We start from the raw sequence: 13,586 nt of genomic DNA on the forward strand, positions 1-13,586 counted from the left end.
GCTCTTATGTTTTTTATTGGCCAGACTCCGATGTGCTGTGAGCAAATTTGCCAGCTTTATTTAATTTATTAATTATGCCCGGCTCCTGTTTAACTCATTTTGTTCTTTTTTCCAGTTTGCCCGGCAAATATGCACACAACAAATTAAACGTGAACGAAAAAATTCCGTCACCCAATTATTCAATTTCACATTTTATTATTATTTTTTTTTTTAGCTCTTCCACTTATTGCATTTTTAATCGCACTTAATATTTCAGTTTGTCGCGCCGCGTGTCAGTGGTGGAATTTTATTATTTTCTTCTGTTCAATATTTATTATGCCAATAATTTGTGCGAGGCTCGCCTTTGGCTGGTTTTATAATTAATCAATGGAATTGAGGTGAATGTAAATAACAGCAACTTAATGGAGCATTCCATTGATTTTTTGTGGACAAAGAAATGTGTGGTCTTAATAAGCCACGTATTTTCCGGATGGGCTTTCATATTTTCACGACAGGCAATATTAAGCAACTGGTAAATCCTTGTTTCTCTGAACGTAAACAAGCTAATCTAATCTTGTGTATTTTCTCTTACCCTTTTCAGAACGTTGGCAACGTTTGAGCTGCATTCAATGGGAGATGCAAAAATCGCAATAATTGCCAAATCCAGTTAAAAATGGTTCTCTAGCCAGAAACGAGCACAAAACTGGAAGCCAAAATAACTTAAAGTCCAGACGAAAAGCAAAACCAGCAACAAAACACAGACACAGAGTCCAAAAATTGCCCCCAGAATATTGTAGAGAATTCAGACAGACAAAGAGGGAGGCTGAGAGTGAGACAGGAAGTGCAAAAGTGACAGAGAAAGAGAGAAAGCTACGATAACTAAGGACACATCCAGGATAATATTCAAACGGGGTCAGTCATTTACTGCACGATTGCCAGCCCCAACCAACGAACCGAAAGTTTAATTGCCTCTGTTTTCCGAAAAATAAAAAAAAATAAGAGACAGGACAATCAGCACCGAATGCAACAATTAAAATCAAAAAGTTTCGGACAAGATGCTGCTGCCTACGCCGTGGCGACAACAAATCCCAACTGCTGAGCGCATCCATCGACAACTTTTGCGAGCCTAAGATCCTGCGGAATCCTTCAGGGCGAAAGGAAAGTCCGAGGCGAAAGAGTCCAAAGAAACACTGAGACACTGAGGAGGAGCAAGAGCACGCCGGCGAGTGGAGTGGCGGGGCTTTTAAATCGTCTGCTTCTAATTTGAATGGACTCAGCCGCATTCGACATTCAAATGCATATTTGGAAACTTTTGTTAATTGGTAAGTGCCAGTCCGTGTTATTTTATGCCTGATGAAGACGAAAACTTGACCAGTCTCTGGCTAATTTTTGCAGGCCCAAAGTAGAAAACTTTCTTTTTTTTGCAGCTGTGTAAAGGTGCACTGAGTAAAGAAAGAGTAGGAAACTTTTAAAATTAAAGAACTGAGCTTAGTAATAATTAATTTTTATATACCTATATATAATATTCAGACTTCTTTTATTATTCCAAAATTTCAAAAAAGATTTTTGGTATCAAGAAAATGTTTTTAAAGTGTAGCCTGTGAGGGGTAATGCGAATATTTGAATGCTGATTTCAAACTTTCAAGGCATTCAGCGAAAAAAGAAACCCTAAAATATTTCATAACGCTGCAGAAATACTCTATACAAATATGGACCAACTTCAAGATTAACTATGTACAAATAAGGAAGCCCAAAAATAAGTTCACCCCTCGGAATCCTTTCCAAATTTACAACTGCCTTTAGTGAGGGTGCGGAATATAAAAAAAAAAACCAAGAGAGATAGCCAACTCTTTGAATAAAGGGTTAAAAGTTGCGGCTCTTACATATACATATATACATATTTTTATTTTTTTTCTTAGCCATTTCCTCGTTTTTCTGTTCTGGAAGAGTTCTTTTCCACCAAGTGGAATAATTTTTTTACTGCCCCTTCTCGGCCGCGGAGCTGTTCTTGAGCATTTCAGCAAGGCTGGCTTAAATAGTACTTTCACCTACTTTCTTCCAAGTTAAAGTTGTTGAGGGCTAGCCCTTGGGAATAGACTCAGCTCCATGCGAAGCTGAGAGCTTTTTAATTATGAACCGGCATCTCTGTGGGTTAAGTCTGCGGGCGTTTAGTTAATTTTGTATTTTTCAAGTTTATTAGAAAACAGAAGTTTCTGTTGGAAAAGCAGCAGCAGATGGCCTACGTGCGCTATTTCAATTAAAAAACAATCAAGCTAAATTACATAAAATAGTTTGTATACTACTAATTAATATATAAGAGACTCATCCGTGAAATCCTTGCAGCAGGAAAAGACGGAAATTAATCTGACGCACTTGGCAGAACTTCCAGTTGCAATCGCTTCGCCATATTAACCAGCAATCAACTTTGATTAATATCGAACAGAAAGCGAATGCCACGCTTCAAGTTCAATTTCAATTTGTGGCCCGCATCCTTCTGCAAGTGCAACTTCATTTCTCCCCTTTGACTCACTTTGACATGGAATCTTGGGGCACTTAATAAAGTTATTTATCTAGACCAGACTCCGACCAAGGAGTCGTCGCATGTGCGCTGAGGTGATTGATGGCATCGATAAGTTTTTATAAACGGCAACCGACTAGCACCAGACATCCGAGCATTTCTCCTTCTACTTTTTTTTATCTCTTTTGATAAGCTTTTGACATCCCTGCAGTTACTCCAAATTGCGCATACTTAAGATCTGCATACCCTGGCGAATGAAAAAAATATGCTAATCTCATTGCAGCTCATTCCTCGGCATAATTACGCCCTCTCCAGTGATTTCGAGCCCATTTAAAAGTCAACTGCGCTTCAGACTCACTTAAGCCTCAACTGAACTGACCACACACAGCCGCAGTTTGGGCCTTAGAAGGGAAAGGGGTTTTATTTGGTGGCTACAATAAAAGTAAAGCGGCTAAAACTTTTGCGCCAAATACTTAATGAGTGGCTCATAAAAATTCCCATATATATGCAAGCAAAGTTCCTGCTCTATGTGGCCGAAAAACACAAATGTCAGACGCAAACAGAAACCTCAACAATTAAACTTTGGCCGAGTCCTGCAAACTGGCAGACCAAACTGTTTTATAATGTACGAAGGTTTTTCTGGCAATTGCCAAAACAAAATCACTGCAAAAGGCACAAACAACTCTGTACGGAGTCACTCAAGTGAACAACTGGCCAAGATCTGGCTAGAAAGGGAGTCTTTGTGGCCCAGACACGTGGTTAACTTGGCTAATAATGTTTTCGAAAAACTTTTTAAAAGAAAATAGTTGAGTTTAAAGTTTTGGACAGTAAATATGAAAGCAAAAACTTGTGATAAACTAATATTAAGAAACTCAAATTGATATTAAATTTACTTTATGTAAGTTTATTAAATTAACAGTAAATAAATCAAAAGAAAACTCTCCAGGAAAGCTTTATAGCAAGACTAAACGAAGGATGCTGGGGTATAGGCAAAGCTTTTTCCCATAAAACTCTCCGAAAATATCTATACAAAATATGTTTTATAGTTTATTTATAAAATTTATAAGACAAGCTTGGATTTTAGATATAATATTCTGCCATAATATAAGTTCTTTATGCTGCTCGCCGTATAAGTGTATGAAAAAGTATAAGACTACCAAAGAGCAATAAGCTTTTTAAATTTATGGTAACTTCTTGCTCAGAGCGTACAAATATCCTGATTGCTTTTGAAGGAAACAATGTATTGTTTTCATTAGCCATAAAATCCTTTTCATTTTCAATAATGGTTCGTTTTATAAAACAGCTAAAAAGCTTTCACATCCGTATACGAAATTTTCGAGTTCTGAAAGGACTTTTACCAGAAAACCCTGCACTTCAATAATAACGGGATGTTTCACCAGAAAAGTTTTGCACAATTTTACATCGCAAATAAGTTAAATAAATATGGGTAAAAAATGTCCTTTTCTATAAAAAAAATGTACTCTTGCCTTAGGTTTTCAGATTTCAAAATCTGTTATACAATATAAACCCTAAGAGAGCCAAGTTAAGCCATAAGAGAACATCCAATAGAAATGTGAGAGATAAATATTAAATGCGAAACCTCCACAACCACAAAGTAAAATTTAGACAATTTCAAGATGAACACTTCCTAACTAAATTGTAAATGGATACCATCCTCGCAGATTCCACTTAAACAGCATTATTCAATTTAGCCGTCACAAATGTCATCCGTAATAGAGACAAACTCAAAAGGCAAGAAACTCGCCTGGAACTGCGGTAATAATACAAACAAATTAGAAATTACGATGCGACAAAGATGACTGTTCGGAGCGTAAAAGGGGCAACAAGCGACAGGCGAAGAGTAAGTCAGGCCAACTAACCCGCAAGCCATTCAGAGTGTTAGCACCGAAGATAAGAGCAACTAGAAGCACAACCTCAATGGGGAAGAAACTACTACCAGTGCAAACTGGAGGGGAGAGCCAGCTTAAAAGTATAATTTGTAGGTTGTTGCAGTCTGTTGCAAAGCCACAAACACAAAACGCACACATGAAGTACACGCAGGAAAAATTACCATTAAGGAAGTTTAAGTTTATAAAATATTGAATAAATTGTTTTTAAGGGATTTTAAATTAGTTAAATTTCCGCTAGAAGGCCTACAAGTTTATGCCAAATAATGTATCGTTATCTTTATAGTCTTAGGATAGGTTTAAACTATATTATTTCAGAAATGTTATGATAAGACTTTACCCGTCTTAAATTATGAATTTTTAAGAAAACCAAACAGTATTCTATGGAATAATGATACCTTTCAGAATACTACTAATTGAAATTATATTTGATCCCAAAAACAATAGTAATACCTTGTAATTTATCACAGTGTACCCACAAGAGTCTAGGGTTTTTATTATTGTGGCTTCATTTGCAATGCACAAAGGCAAGTGGTTCGGAGAGCGGTTCACAGAGTGAGTAAGAGAGATGGAGGCAAATACGTGGCAAGTTAGCGACCACATCTAAAATGAAAAATCTCAAGCACACACACTCACACACATGCTCCATGGTAGCAGTTACACATGCCAGCAAAATATTCGGAAAAACAGGCGGGTTACGATCCCGAAAAGGGACAACACTTGTGGCTTTTCGACTGTCGCAGTCGTTGTGGGTGTTAAAATGGCCACAGCCACAGTTTGTGTTGTCACGAAGTAAATGTTGACACTTGACATAGACAAATACACAACACACACACAGATACTGATACACACAAACACACGGGAAAGAGGGAAAGTGAAAAAAGAGTTGCTAGCTAACCCGTTAGGAGTTTGTTTTATGCTTCCGCACACTTGACATTACACTGCCATTTCACATCCGTACCCTTGCCACTATTTCAACCAGTTCAACCACCCACTTTTTCGCCCACTTTTCCCTCTCTTTTTGGCCATCTTTCTCTCTTTTTTATATATATTTTTGTATAGGGTAGCAAGGATATATGGATAAAGGCCAGGAAAGGAAAACGAAAAGTAATGTAATTAATTTGGACTGTTTTTATTGCGTTATTTTTAATTGCTCCTCTTCCAACTGAACTCCTTGCCTAGGCTTTGGATAAAGTAAAGATTTAAATTTAAGGTAATTCTATTTTAAATTTCAATTGATTTAAGATAGAAACTTTTAAAGATTTTACTGATAATAATTTAGGCCTTCAAAATGTCTTTCCCAAATTAGCATATGAGAGATTTTTACAAGGGCTAACTTTTTTATTGGTTTTAAAAACGTATTCCCCTTTTCGAAGGACCTAAATCCTTTTCGAGAGTATTTCCCCGTTGACTTTCCCCATCCTCTCCTCGCCTATGTTTATTTGGATAAGGACCTCCATCGAGGCGCCACCCACAGCTTTATTGTCGTTCGTGCCTTTATTCAATTTTACTTTGACTGCTAAGCTCCCTCGCAGCACCCTCTACCCCCCTGATGGCTCCACAAGGCGTTTAGTTGCCACTACTTGGGGCAAGGCCCACCCCGTTTATGCCCCCTAACAGCCCCTAAATAAAACCCCCTGATACCCACACCCGGCGGCGTCCTGTTCGTGACACTCTCTGATAGCAAATTATTACAGTCTGATGAGTTCGTCCTCCTGATGAATGAATGCCGAGCCAATAAATTGTGCTCTGGGCCAAAGATACTGGACCCATTTTTGTTTTCCTTCCCTTTTGGGGGAGTGGCCCCGTGGAGTGGAGGGGGATGGGAATCTTGTTAGATCGAAGTATGGGGTCACATCAATTTGTTTGCTTTATTTAAGTTTCTGTTTTGATAAAAATTGTTTGCATACTTTGGCAAAGTCAGCTGCCTTGTCTCTCATATTCGATTGTTTGTCCATGCATTATGGCCTCTCGAGATTTTGGGGACAATATTTTCACAGGACTCTGAAGTCAGTGTCCCCTCCGGCTGAATTTTCTATCCTCTCACGGAACCTAATTAAACTGTCTTTAAGTTTCGGTATCAACCACGTGCATAACTCAGGTCTAAAAGGCAAAAGTCAAGCTAAAACCGACCACCACAAGAAGAAGAATCTCTCGGTTGTACCGAAATATTTTCAAAGAAATTAATTACGCCGCGGGAAGGCGCACACACAAGGCACATACCTGTGTATCCTTATTGGCCATATAATGCGGTAAGTGGGCAAGGCAAATGCATTCCACCGGCTGGAAGCTACAGCACCGACCGCAATCCTTGCGAAATAAACTACCTTGCGGTTCAAAGTTGATGCCCGGAAACTTTTGCGAATGCCTCGCGTCCGCAAGTTAATTAAAGTGCTTAATATCCAGCTGTGGAATCCCTGCACTTGGCAGTTTATCTTTTGGTTGTTGATTTTTCAACCATCAAATTGTTTTACTCAACTCTTGAGCATCTTGTTAAATTAAAAAATAAATAAGTTTAGGATGAAAAGATTAACATTCTAGAATAATGAAACAGATTTTAAATGTTATTAAAAGGAGCTCTAAAATTATTTTCTTGAAAAGGTATATTCTTGTTTCTTGTAACCATAACCATAATTAACTAGGTTTTATAATAATAACTTTTATTATGAAATTAATTAATCAGTAGTTGCTTTAATTCGATTACGTATACGCCACGTTGGTTGCGCGCTAGTCGAAAATTCGAAATTCGTGACAAAAGGCATAATTTGTGGTGGCATTAAATTGAAATGAATCGACTCGCCGAAAACGGGTAGAAAGTGCAGCCGGCAAACAAGGCGAAAATAAAAACTTTAATGCGACAATTTGCAGCTGCCACATAGACGCTAAGAACAAGAGAATCATGAGAATCGGCTGGCGAGCGCTGTGGGAGACAGAGCAAAGTTGCAACTGGGGAAGCGAGGCGGAAGCTAAAGTTGCCGGCAACTTGCTGACTCCTCTGAATGAAAATGAAGTTGGAAAAGCGGCTAGAGAACCAGAGATTTGCTGGAATAACCCGTAATGATGGCAAGAGTTTTTGATTGTGACAAGGCGCACAAGAACATCTGAAAGCGGGAATATCTATATGTATATACTATGTATATACTCGACTTGGAAGACCCTTAAACGATGATAAATGTCCAAGCAGGCGACACGAATTTGTCAGGACCCCGAAAATAGTTTCTGATTAAGTTCTCTCCCTCTTATTTCTGGCTGGCTGCGTGCAAAGGCATAGAAATTGTCAATTAACTGGCTTTTTGGATGGCAACATTTGTCTTTGATATCAAAATAGCCCGAGGCCGAGAGTGTTAAAATTAAATAAATATTTATGCCTGGCCCCGAATCAAAAACGGCAATGACAAGTAGCAGCTGTCAAAGCAGCAGTGAAGGATTTTATTGCCCTCGCCATCTCTCTCACCTGGCTGCCATTTGCGGCGGAAGTGGCAGATGACTTCCTCTGGCTGGACCTCATCCTGTCTTCTCCATCTTGGCCGTTCTTTTCATTGTTTGCTGTAACCTTTTGTGTATGAGCTGGGTGTCTTTTGTTGGCTCACTTATTCATGCACAGGAAAAAATGCAATGTCACAATGATTCCTTAAATAAATCTTTTGATAATTAGGTTAATGGTAAAATTTATAAAGAATTATATTATATATATTTTGAGCTAGAGCTCAAACACTTTATTAAATCTAAAATAAACTTAGAAATTGTAAACTAAATATTTTGTTGTGCCAAGATTAATTTTCACTTGGACGGCCTTGTTATCTAATTAATTAGAAAAAGTATACATTGAACTGGCATTATTTACTTTATATAAGAAAATATATAAAATATGTTTACCTTTTAATTGAAGCTGTGTTTTCTATAATCACTATTTTTGTGCTCTTTTGGCTGAAAGTATTTCCTAAAGTGCCTTAAAAGCCTGGCTTTGTTGGCTTCTACCTCATTTTACCGTTGCTTTTCCTACTTCCCTACTAGCCCTCGAGTTATTTAAGCTGGCACTTATTTAATTTTCATGTAAAGTTGATGGTTACGTAAAAAGTTTCTCCCGCCTTTTGTTTAGCGAGAAGTTAAAGTTAAACTGTCTTCAGCTCGCAAAGCAAACAATTTTGCAGCGTATTAGAAATTCCGGCATCCAAAGTTGCTGGTGTTTCTGGCAGCGGCATCCTTTGACACAAGTCGGTGCTCCTTTGTGCTCCTCCACTTCGAACCCCGAGGGAAGTTTCCTCTACTGCTCCTTCATTTACTTGCGGTTGGCCAACCTTAGGGCCAAGTTTTCCATTCTGCTTGCATAATTGAATTCCTTTTTTCGGGGTCAACAAGTTGTTTAGGTAGTAGAGAACGCGAAAATGATTGGTTGAGATTATTAGATTACTGATGATTCAAATTGAATTGAATTTTGTAATAAGTAATAGTTTTTTTCTGAAATTTATTTCGTGTAGAAACCATATTGCAGTTAGCAACATGAATTAATTACATCCTGTCCCGTTTAGAAACCCTTTCTAACTACTTCTGTCTAAAAGTCAGGAGAATATGAAACATTTTAAACTTCCCCGTATCAAGCCGATAAATTGTGTTGTCAGAAAACAAACATTTTATCATATTGCTGGTTAATTTAGCACTGCCTGGAAAACATTTTCGTGGAATATTTATGCACACACACTGCGCGTGTCCATCAAAATATTAGCATAATCATTTTGTAGCAGACATGCCAGTGTAGTTTTCACTCTTGTTGCATGTAAAATTTGGATTTTGCTTTTAATTTCCCCGTTGCATATTTGCAGGGGTCTCCTGTCCAGAGAGGCCCCCCGTGCCTGATTATGCGACTAATATGATGTTTTTCGATCACAGATAATGCAGGTTGAAGGCCCCGGCTTGTGCCAATTTATGCACCTCATTATTCCGCCCGTAGTTTAGTAGAAAAAGTGGAGAAGCAGACCGTTTTTGTCCGCCATTTGTCACGTTCCTCCTGTGTGCGGCCTTATCAAGGCCGTCTTTGGCTGCTAACGAGTGTCAGCTGCGGTGGCGAAATCTTTGAAATTCATGTTCAGTATGCAAACGATGTCACAAAGCGCCGGCTGCCAAGATATTTGCATTGACGGGCGTGCGTCGAGGAATTGGCGAAATGCTTTGCCACTGGCAAATCGAATTTCATCTCCGACGGATTCAGCTTTAAGCTGGCGACGGAATGGCTAAATTGTGACCGAGCTTCCTGGGTTCACTGCACCCGCACAGATGGACGGCTAATGTCCATGAGAGGCGAGTCCTTTATTTCAATTTACTGTTGCATAAAACGCGGAGCAGTTAAATGCTTTGAAATATACAACATCAATTTGTCAGAGCGTGAGCGTGTGTGCAGGAGACAAATAAACAACAATTCATTTGTAAAGGAAAAGAATAGCTGAGAGACTGGGGAGAGTGCACTTGGAAAAATAACTCTCTCATTCGAAATTATTTGATTTATTTGTGCCTTTGGAAATAAAATAAGTTAAGTTAGGGATGTCACAAGTAGGTATATCAGTTAAGAAACCTTAATTGAAATTAAATGTTTAAGGTTTAATATTATTTAGTAGCTGGATAATTTTTCTTTGTGCCTAATGAATTCGAGGACAGGACATTCATTCAACGCACTCACTCATGCAGTTAGTGTGTCATTCTGCAGACCCCGGCAACCCGAGACCAGTGCACTTTGTGTCCTACTGTACTCAGCCATCACTCATATGCATGTGGCATGATGCCATTGGCATTTATCTTCGTTCCAAACTGGGCATTGTTCAAACTTATTTGTGTGGCTCCCCCTGTTTCGTCTTTTGCGGTTTGATGATATGGATGTCCAGACAGGGCCAGTTAATGCCCGGCAGAGTTGGCTAACTTTTAGACATTTGCATTTGCGTATTGACCACGTTTTGGGTTGGTCTTGGCCCACATGTGGTAGTTATTAACATTCGAGTGACAACTACATGCCGGAAGGTTTCTCGATAAATGCTTTCTGACAATTTTCAATCACACATACATATATCCAGGCGAGTTTTCCCGGTTTTGACTAGGCCGAGTTAATTGAAATTTAGAGCTCTTGAAATTAACTTTTCAATTATGCCTCTGCAGTCGAATTCGGAGCAAAGTCCCATGCCCATGGCTGCTTTTAATGTTTGCCAGTGGACAGGGCACTGGCGAGTTTATAGCATGTTAAATGTGCTTTATGTTGCCAGTAATCGTTGACAGTGTTGTCGCTGCTCTGTACTTGGGACACTGTAAGAAAATTATAGTAAAATCCTTTGAAATATTTACAAAATTTAAATCTATAAAATGTTTAAGTTTAATTAGTTATTTAAGATAATAATTTACTATTTTACCTTTAAAAAATACTAAAACAAATTAAATGTTTCATTTCAACAAATATTTATTGGGGCAATATGTGTAGAAGCTTATCCCAGTTACAAATTGTAACCAGAAAACTATATGTAATTAAAATATTAACCATAAAATATAACCTTTAATTAGATGTTAATGTCGCTTTTCGCCAAGTGCTCTCCAAGTGATCGCAGCCATTACCATCCGAGCTGGTTTCTGTGTATTCGGCCCTGTTCTGTTTTGTACCCTTGTTGGCGGACAGCATGTTGACAACAATAACAACGAGTGCATACATGCCTCGTTGCAGAAATTATAGACATAAAAGCTATGTGCCTGCAGCCTCCCAGCCTCCGCATGCAGCTAAAATATCGTTCTACTCGGCCAGAGTTGACATGACAGTAACTTCAGATGCCATCCCCAGGACTACGGGAAAACCAAGGGGCAACATCACAAACTGTTGCACTGACTTTCTGCTGCTTGCGAACTGACGTCCATAGGTGGCTCAGGCGGGCAGAAGGGTTGCATTTTCGGGGCCCCACTGGGGGAGGGAAAAAATTGCATTTATGCATGTGACGTGTTGCTCGCCCCGACACGCCAGCAATTTGGCACAGAAAACAAGAGACGCAACAAAAAAAAAAAAAGAAAGAAAGGAAAAATTTCGGGGGAAAACCGGAAGCTGAGTTTTGGGGCTGCATCGGAGATTTTGCTGTCATTGGCGACCGCACAGAACAGTCAAATGAAAAAGAAAGACAATTTAGCTGAAAATACAACTGACGTTTTGAATGCAACAGCAAGTTGCTGTCCAAATGGTTATTCCATCTCCCCCAGGGGCTTGACTCATTAAAGAGACTGTTCTCGAAAACCTGGTCAACTCCGAATTGGTCCGTAAAAGCCAATTAGTCGTTTTACTATGTGTTTGATGTAGGTCTCCTGTCGATTTGATTAAAGCCAATAGGGTATATGAAGTCTGATATTAATTATTGTTTATTGGGATCGTCCTTCGAAGCAACTTAATTGGAATTCAACAATTTAAAGTTCTACACATTTATTTAGTTATTCGTTATTTTTATTTTATTAAAAACCAACCCTTACCACATTCTTTTTTGCGATGTCATGAGTTAGATTAAAGCATTCGCGGAAATCGTGGCCTCTCGTAAAAATGAAGGTGTCACCTCACTCCTCTTGAAAAATCTCATTCGGCCAAGCACTTGAAGTGGACTGCATCAATGCAGGACATGCAGATCGAGCAACACACATATAAATTTCTACACTTTTTGGGGTCAAACGGGATAATGCCGATGGGCGTGGCAGCTGCCTGTAACGCACATGTGCCAGTAATTTACATGCCTGTCTATTTGCCGGCGCTTGGAGGTCGCTGCCTGTCAGGACACTGGTGAGAAAGATGGATAGATGGATGTGGATGTGGATGGTGGGGAAATACCCAACAGAGACAAAAAGCGAGCAAGAGAGAGAGAGAGAGAGAGCGGCAAAAAATTGGACATGTAAAATTCGCCAGAAAGACGCCCATTGCCAATGCAAAGGCAACCTTCAAAACAGTTGCATGCATTTTTCAATTTTAGAATGACGAGGCGATGGTTTATACGCCGCCCCATCCCCTTTTGCCCAGATACCGCCCCTTTTTGCCACCCCTCCCTTTTTGTTCTTCGCCCTTGCCAGCCCCATGCATTCGTGGGTTTTTCTGCTGGCTTAAAATTTCACCGCATGACATTCATCATGGAGCAGGACCATTCTGACCCCCAGCTGTGTGGGATGGGTTAAGGCTGCCACTGCACTTTATACCTGGTATGAGCAGGGTCAACGGGGATATGGAATTTTAATATTGATTAGAAAATTGAGAGGGAAAAGTATAAAATATATATATGATATTTCAAGTTGGTTTTTGGTTTGAATAAATTATAGAATTCTGAATTTAAATAAGAAAACTTTTTTAAACTTATTTTATAGTCTAGAAATGTTTGAATTGTGAACTAAATTTTATAGATTTTTTTCTTCAATTTATATATTTATAAAAGGTTCAAAGTTCAAAACTGTAAGTACCGGGTATTTCATAGTCCTGACACGGCAGCATACTTGCTGGCTCTCTGCTTTTCTGTGGGTACATGTGTGTGTATGCTTTAGATATTTGGGTTTGTTTTTCTACTTGCAACACTCACACACACAAGCGCACACAGTGTGTGTGTGTGTGTGTAGCCAAAACAAACATTGCAAAATTTATGTCGTCTCATAAATTTGTAGCATAATTCTGGAACTGCTGGTGCTGGTGCTGCTACTGCAGCCGCCACTCGAAAATGTTTGGCTGCCATTCTGTGCTTTTGGCCAAGAGCAAAACCCAACACGACCCGGATTTGCCTTTGGACCAACTTGGTTTGGCCTTTGAGCCATTTGCCTCGCTTCTTTTCTCTGTTTGTTGGTCTAACGAACCGCGTAAATGCAATTTCTGGGTTTTTCCTTTATTTTTTGTTTTTTCCTCCTTCTTTGTTGCTGGAGAAATCAACTATTTTGTGGATAATATTTAAAGATTTAAAAGTTTGAACAAGTATCCAAATGGGAAATCCCCTGGGGAAAGCAAAATGTTATTGTAGTAAAATAAAAACTTCTTAATAGAAATCTTAATTAATCTTTTCAGCTATAACAAAACGAAATATTATGCTTGTAACTTTTACCTATGTGTAAAATAACCCAAAGGTGAGCTCCATAGTTGCCACTTCCATAGAACACATTTTCTGTAGAATTGCATGAATAATTGCCATTCATTTGCCGGTGTCAGAAGCTGC

At 39.0% G+C, this 13,586-nt stretch overlaps 1 protein-coding gene across 2 annotated transcripts in view; it reads left to right on the top strand.

Moving 5' to 3' along the window:
* Positions 1-261: 261 nt before the first annotated feature.
* Positions 262-13,586, top strand: part of CadN2 (Cadherin-N2) — a 75,099-nt gene continuing 61,774 nt past the window's right edge. For both annotated transcript variants that reach the window (XM_070283426.1, XM_070283428.1), the window contains exons 1-2: positions 262-511; positions 581-1,301. In XM_070283426.1, the coding sequence (XP_070139527.1) occupies positions 1,247-1,301 (55 nt within the window). In that variant the 5' untranslated portion in view covers positions 262-511; positions 581-1,246. The remainder of the gene's footprint in view (positions 512-580; positions 1,302-13,586) is intronic.

The sequence above is a fragment of the Drosophila kikkawai genome, chromosome 2L (genome assembly GCF_030179895.1).
Source record: "Drosophila kikkawai strain 14028-0561.14 chromosome 2L, DkikHiC1v2, whole genome shotgun sequence".
NCBI classification, from domain to species: domain Eukaryota; kingdom Metazoa; phylum Arthropoda; class Insecta; order Diptera; family Drosophilidae; genus Drosophila; species Drosophila kikkawai.